Raw genomic sequence first — 7558 nt, forward strand, 5'->3', positions numbered from 1 at the left:
GCTCCGGTACATGGCACTGTCGAGGATTTCGGTGTCCTGCTCGGGACAATGGCGACACCACTGCCATTGCTGCCTCATCCCACGGAAGCCCCTCACCAAATAACACATCAGCCCTACCTGTAGAGTCCTGGAACAGGCGTGCATCCGAGTCTGCTGCCTCTGACAGGCCCAAGGTACCCCCAGGCCGAATGGCTGGGGCCCGGTGCCCACGCTTGCGCCCCAAACTGGCACGGCTCCGGTACATGGCACTGTCGAGGATTTCGGTGTCCTGCTCGGGACAATGGCGACACCACTGCCATTGCTGCCTCATCCCACGGAAGCCCCTCAACAGCAACTGACCAGGAGGAGCCGGACCCCCCCTGCAGCCGGAGCTTCACGTTCACGTGACGCACCTACAACCCGCTTTCTGCCTTCTGGACTGGGACTGCTCAGGGAAGCTCCAGGAATGGGGCTCTGGCTGCGTCGCCCTCACCTACCCACTGTCTTGGGCTCACCCTCCACTGACCTCAATGAAGGAGAAGTCCTGACTGGGGGATCTGACGGGAGGGCCTTGGGAGGGCCGCCGGGAAGTCTGTGCTGGCCCCTGATCGCTCCGCCTGGCTGCTGAAGAGCCCCACGTGCCATCGACGTCTTCTGTCTGGCTGGCCTCACCGTCAGGCTGGGGCCTCCAGGAGGGTGGAGAGTCCCTGCCAGGCTCCAGCACCTCCTCCTGGGCAGCACCTGCCCCGGCTCCTTCCTCCTCCAACAGGCCCCCAAGGCCCAAGGCCGCTGACTCCCTCCGAGCCACCGCCTTGGAGCTGCTGGCTACCAGCATCTCCTCCAGCAGGCCCTGGGAGCCGGAGGGCCGGGGGCGGGCTGCGCACCTGCCAGGGCTGAAAGGGGACACAGAGAGAATGAGATCACCGTGAGGCCCCACCCATCTCCCTGCCCCGAAGCCCCCCTTCACAAGCTCCTTCCCCCAGCCCCCAAACTCTCCCTTGCCCTCCTTCCCATGCTTTTTCCAGACTCCTTCAAGAAGGACATGGTCAGGGCTTTGAGGAACACAGCACACGGGGAAGAGCTGAGCCAGTCTGGCGGGTTCAAATCCCTGAGACCTTGGGTGAGCCCCCTCCCCTGCAAACAGCTGAGGCTCCTCTAACTGCACGGAGTCACTGCAGGGATGGAAGAAGAATCTAAAGCACTTGGTGCAGTCCTGGTCAGTACGCACCCCAGAAGGAGCAGCCATTATTCCTGCTTGTTGCTGTTGGATGCTGGCAATGTGTTCCCTCCCAGGGCCATCTGCTCGGGCAGTCACACTCCTTGGGGTGAGCCGGGTTCTGGCCCACCTGCCTCTCTGGACTCCTGTTGTCTTCAGTTCCCATGTCATGCCTCTTCATTCCCCAAGCTCACAGAGCAACCGGGGCCCATCAGAACACACTCGGCCCTCACGTGCTGGTGGCTTCGAATGAGCTGCTCCCTCTTCTAGAAAGCTCCCCACACCACACTGTCCCTTGTGGTACTGTCCCCTTGGTTCAATTCCACTTCTGAAGCTGCCCTGCGCCCTCCCAGCCACCATGGCTGCCTCAGCCCTACCAGCCCTGGGCTCCAACCCGTGTAGTTCCTGCTTCTGTCCTATGGTTCTTTGTCCCCCTAGACTGTGAGCTCCTCAAGGGCAAAAACGGGGCCCCTTCTGCCTTTATGCACCCGGCACCTGACCCAGAGCCTGGCTATGCACCGCACTAAGCAAATGTTTACCAAGCAAATGAGGGGCTGGGTCACCTTGGACCTCCATACAACATATGCATCTTCTGTCTGCTGCTTCCTCAAAACACAATATAGCCGGGCACGGGATACACGGCTCACACCTGTAATCCCAGCTACTTGGGAGGCCAGGGCAGGAGGATCTTGGGAGCCCAGGAGTTCAAGACCAGTCTGGGCAGCATAGCAAGACCCCAAATAAAAACAAAAAGCAAATACGGCACAAGCACACCACACACTCTCTAACTAATATTACCCACCCTGTCCAGCGGCCACTCCCCAAAAGGACAGACATATTCACATTCATCACACACACTCAGGCAGATCGCTTGTACGCTGTTTGTCACTCCTCAAGATGCACCTCGCACCCATCATGTCTACAGGCACGGCACAGAGCCACACCTGACACAAACATGCGCATCCCCGCGCCCCCGCCCCCACACACACTCATACCATGCACAGAGGTATGGGAAAGGCTGGCACGGCAGTGCCTGGAAGCCAGGCCCCAGGTTCCCACTGGGATTAAAGCAGGAGAGTGAGGCAGGTGAGTCAATACCAAGCAGGAAGAGGGGGCAGGGAGAGACAGCATGAGTGGCAGTCTGTCCTTCCACAAGCTGCTGACAGATGGAAATTAAAGCGGTCTGGGGAGAGACTGGGGGAGGAGGCAGTGGCGGCAGCAGAAGTACAGCAAGGCAGCAGAATTGGGAGCAGTCCTGGCTGGGGGCCAAAGCCAGCTCACCCTGACAGCCAGCTTAAAATCTGGGAGGATTTGGAGGGAGGGGGCGGCAACAGCACCCCACCCAGCCTACAGAGGCCAGACCCAAAGCCTCTCCCTGGGGTGGGGCAAAAGAAGGCTGAGGGCAGGCCCCAGGAGCTAAAGAGAGGTAAAACGCCCAGGTAGCTAAAAAGATCTATTCCAGCCAGGCGCAGTGGCTCACGCCTGTAATCCCAGCACTTTGAGAGGCCAAGACAGGCAGATCACCTAAGGTCAGGAGTTCCAGAGCAGCCTGGCCAACATGGTAAAACCCCATTTCTACTAAAAATACAGAAATTAGCCAGGCGTGGTGGCAGGCACCTGTAATCCCAGCTACTTAGGAGGCTGAGGCAGGAGAATCGCTTGAACCCAGGAGGTGGAGGTTGCAATGAGCCAAGACCGCGCCATTGCACTCCAGCCTGGGCGACGAGAGCAAAACTCCGTCTCAAAAACAACAACAAAAAATCCACTTCTAAACCGAGAGCTGGCCCAAGCCACTCAGGCAGAGGTCAGTGGGCTCCGGAGGTAGCCTTGAGGAGTGGAGAGTGGCGAGTGGGGAGAGCCCAGGGAAGTACAGCTACGTCCACCCAGCCGGACTAAACCCCACTCGCGCTTCACCTCATCTTAGAAGCAGCTTTTCTAACCCTAAGCGCCCAGATCACATACAAGCTGAGCCCCTCCCGGCATGGGAGCAGGACACAGGGGAGTTAGGAACACAGGGGCCGAGTCCTGCCACTCCAGGACACAGCTAGGCTCTGTCTCCTCCTATGCCTGTGGCTTTGACCACAAGTTACTTGTCCCACTCTGAACCTCAGTTTCTTCATCTGTAAAATGGGGATAATAAAAGTACATAAACTGTTCTAGTTTGTTGGCAGAACTACGTGCCTAACACATAGTTAGCACTTGACAAATACAACAATTAGGATAGTCATTATCATCAACACAGGTCCCTGGCCAGAGAGGATGTGCCTCATCTTGTCGCATCTACACCCTTCACCTGATCGAAACTTTCGAGTACCCTGAGGACCAAGACTGTATCCCACCCCACCCTCCACCACCTCTCCAGAGGCAAACATGGTGCTGGAACTACAAAACGTGAATATCCCAGTGTTTTGAAACCTGAAATGAGGGAGGAGTGAAGCCGGAAAGATGTGTCTAGAGAAACAGCAGCTGACCTTGACCCCAGAGAGACAGGGAGGGTGGCCGCAGAAGACTGCAAGGCTTGAGCCCAGGGGGTCAAGAAAAACCCACAGCCGCCAGCCGCGGGAACTGGTACAAGTCACACTGCCTCTCTGCGTCTCAGTTTGCCTAGTTTTTGTGAGGACTAATTAACAAAACCCCATGAGTACCGGGTGTAAGTTACTCCTAACTTACATACGAGGAATCGGAGGCCTGGAGAAGAGAACAAACTTGCCCAAGGTCACAGAGGTGGTGACAGAATCAGAACGCAAGCCTGGCAGATGGACTTCTCGTTACAAAGGGAACCTCCAAAACTTTCTTTAAAGACAAAGTGCCCATTGTGGGCCAGGCATGGTGGCTCATTTCTGTAATCCCAGCACTCTGGGAGGCCGAGGTGGGCGGATCACCTGAGGTCTAGAGTTCAAGACCAGCCTGGCCAACATGGTGAAACCCTGTCTCTGCTAAAAATACAAAAATTAGCCAGGTGTGGTGGTGGGTGCCTGTCATCCCAGCTACTGGGGAGGCTGAGGCAGGAAAATCACTTGAACCTGGGAAGCGGAGGTTGCACTGAGCCAAGATGGCACCACCGCACTCCGGCCTCGGTGACAGAGCAACTCTGTCTCCAACAACAACAACAACAACAACAACAACAACAAAGGGAGATTTTTAGTTCATGAGGTTGGAGGTCTCACAAATAGGATTAGTGCTCTTATAAGAGAGGCCCCAGAGAGCTCCCTTGTCCCTTCTACCATGTGAGGATGCAGCAAGAAGGCACTCTCTCTGCACCAGAAAACAGGTACTCACCAGACACTGAATCTGTCAGTGCTTTGCTCTTCAGCTTCCTGGCCTCCAAAACTGTGAGAAACAAGTGTCTGTTGTTTATAAGCCATCCAAGTATACGGTATTTTGTTACAGCAGCCTGAATGGACTCAGAGTGTCTCCCACAAAAGATTCACCCTTTCTCCATTAGATGTGGCAGAAGACTCCAAGCCCTGAAGATGGCCGAGCCACAACAGGGAAAGAGCCTGGGCTCTGAATGACTTCAAGGTGTAGAGTGCCCCTATCACCAGCCCACCCTGGACTGTGTCATGGATGAAATATAAACCTTTTTGTGTTAAACTAAGATTTAGGGGGTGTCTGAATTCTTGATCAGCCTACTGTAAACAATATACCCTTCTCAGTGACGTAAGTAAAAGGGAAGTGACACATTCAATGTCAGAGTAAGCCCCTGGTGGGGCAGAGTGGGAATCAGCATTTTCCAACTACAGCCTTGGAAGAGGAGATGGGCAGCCATGACCACGCACCACCACCTGGACAGCACCAATTCCCAAAAAACTTTATTTATTGTTTCAAGTGGCAAAATGTCATTGGTCTCTGTGGGGTACCTGGCGGGGCAGAGGGAGACCTGGGGTGAGGCAGGGGTACAGTCCCACCCGTTATAAAAATCAAAGGCTTTTATAAAAAATGCTATAAATTGGTATCAAAAGAAAACCCAAGGGAGGCTGGAGGAGGAAGCAGAGAGGGAGAGGGAAGGAGAGGAAGGGATAAAACCTTCAACCACTAGTGACGAAACCCAGGGAAGGGAAGGTGTGGGGGGAGTTGGGAAGGTGATACAAAGTGCATAAATGTGCCTCCCCAGATGCTCCTCAGAGGTGGAGGGGGACAGAGGCTGCAGCCTGGGGCATGGTGGGGCTCCAGCCATCTCCTCACCCAGGGACCCCACAGGAATGGGCACTGCCTGAGACTGCCAGGTGGGAAGAACCTGCAATGGGAAGGGAGGAAAAGACGTCAGGGAAGGACACCGTGGAGGCTTCAGTTTCCTCTCCCCCACACCCATCTTGGTTCCCCCTGCTAAGCCTGGTCATGGAGCCTGGTAAGTGCCTGCAGGGCCCCAGACCAGAAGGGCTGGCTGACCACTCTCCGTCCAGCCAGGGAGCATGGGGGGACTGTCCCTGAGCAAAGAGAGGCAGGTAGGATGGTAGCCCTCCTCCTCTTCCATACCAGGCCAGACAACACCCTGACCTCCCTGTGGACAAAATCTAGAGGAGCCAAGGGCCTACCGAGTCTCTGGAGCTTGGCTGCACCTGCTGTTTCTAACGTCCCACAGAAAGGGGTGGGAACTAAGGGACAGAAGGGGCACAAGGCCTCCCAAGCCTCCAGGGCAGGCCCTCCTCAGACTGGATCCAAGCCCAGGAACCCGTCCTCACCTCAGTGACTTCTCAGACCTTCTTCTTCTTCAGTTTCAGGGCTTGAAGCCAGTTGGGCGACGATCCTTCTGACCTAAGAGGCAGAGGGCAAAGGTTCAGAATGCAAACTCTGAGGAAACTGAACAAAACAAGGAGACGTGACAGGGACAGAAACCACCCTCCAACCAGAAGAGGCAGTCTGGGGCCTGGCTGCAGGGACCCAAATTCTGACACCATCTCCACACCGTTCATCTGGGGCACGTCCAACTGAGGTGCCTCTTTGAGTCTCGTTTGCCTCTTCTGTGAAGTGGGAGTTTCCCTTTTCATCGGGGTAATGCAGTGAGGTCAGTGGATGCCCAGAGCTTAGGTCACCTACCCTGAGGACTTCTCTGGCTTGGGAGGTAACGTGAGGGGCTTCCCCAGCCCTGGGACCTTGCAGGATTTCGAACGCTGGACCGCAGACTCCTTCTGGCTTGACTTGCTCTCAGCCGGCTCCCCCTCCTCAGCTGAGCGATTCCGGGGGCGCAGCTTGGCCTGAGAAACAAGTCCAGATGCAGACACATAGTAGAGGGACAGGCAGTAGGATTCTCAGGTGGGGAGACCTTATCTCAAGAGTGTGCAGTCCCCAGAATCAAGCAGAGACCCCTCTGCAGTCCTTTCACCCCAAAGGATGGGAAGTCACTGAGAGATGCACTTCCGGCAGAACTGAGCTATGCCTTGCACACCTTTCTGTCCTCGGAAAGACACGGCAGGATTGAATTCAGACAAACTGGGTGGGACAAAGCCAGTGGTGACTTCCCACCCCTGTTCCCTCTGCCTGCAACGCCACCCCACCACCCTGGCTCCAGGAGCCAACTCCTGTGCCTGCCTCTGGCTAAGATCAAATACTTACAGGAGGCCTTCTCCATTCCACCCTCCCTTCCCCTTCCCCTCCACCCTGTTGTTAGGAAATAACTCCTCTCTCTCTGAACAGGCCCAGCCCTTATCTGTGCCTCTCCTCAGGGACACCTGAACTTCCCTCATCCAGGCTAACCACGGGCGTCATGTCTCCCACTGCCCCTGAGCTTCCAGGACAAGAACACGTCTTGTTCTTCTTTCCTTCCCATTTGGCACACAGCACAGGGCCCAGAGGGGCACAAAGGGATCTTCTGGAGCCCTCAATGGAGACGAGAATGAGAGGAGGAATGGGGGAGGGGGGCAGGGGAATTAATTGATGGATGGAAAGAAGAAAGACAGCATGCAAGGTGGCCACCTGGCCAGATGGCTGGACATGTTTGCTTAATGATCAGATGGTACCTTCAGGGCTGAAGGGCTCAGGCCAGGAAAAAGGTTGACTTTCAGCCCCTTGGTGCCCAAGGACATCCGCGTCCGGCGGCTCTGAGGTTCCTCCACTACCTCTTCATCTGAAGATGGCACCCGAGATGCCCGTGGCTCTGCAAAGGCCCAGGGAACGGGCTCAGAAAAGGCAGCACATCCAGACTCCCCCAACCCGCAGTCCCTGCACGAGCTTGGCCTAATGCCCCAGAGATCAAGAGACATCACCAAATAACACATCAGCCCTACCTGTAGAGTCCTGGAACAGGCGTGCATCCGAGTCTGCTGCCTCCGACAGGCCCAAGGTACCCCCAGGCCGAATGGCTGGGGCCCGGTGCCCACGCTTGCGCCCCAAACTGGCACGGCTCCGGTACATGGCACTGTCGAG

General features: G+C 56.0%; 1 protein-coding gene across 1 annotated transcript in view; it reads right to left on the reverse strand.

Moving 5' to 3' along the window:
* The window catches only part of TNKS1BP1 (tankyrase 1 binding protein 1, 182kDa), a 33692-nt gene that overhangs the window by 10172 nt on the left and 15962 nt on the right, over positions 1-7558 (reverse strand). The window contains exons 7-8 of the mRNA XM_011963571.1: positions 506-872; positions 84-268 (exon numbers count right to left, since the gene is read on the reverse strand). Of these exons, the coding sequence (XP_011818961.1) occupies positions 84-268; positions 506-872 (552 nt within the window). The remainder of the gene's footprint in view (positions 1-83; positions 269-505; positions 873-7558) is intronic.

Source organism: Colobus angolensis, unplaced genomic scaffold, assembly GCF_000951035.1.
Source record: "Colobus angolensis palliatus isolate OR3802 unplaced genomic scaffold, Cang.pa_1.0 Scaffold61, whole genome shotgun sequence".
NCBI lineage: Eukaryota > Metazoa > Chordata > Mammalia > Primates > Cercopithecidae > Colobus > Colobus angolensis.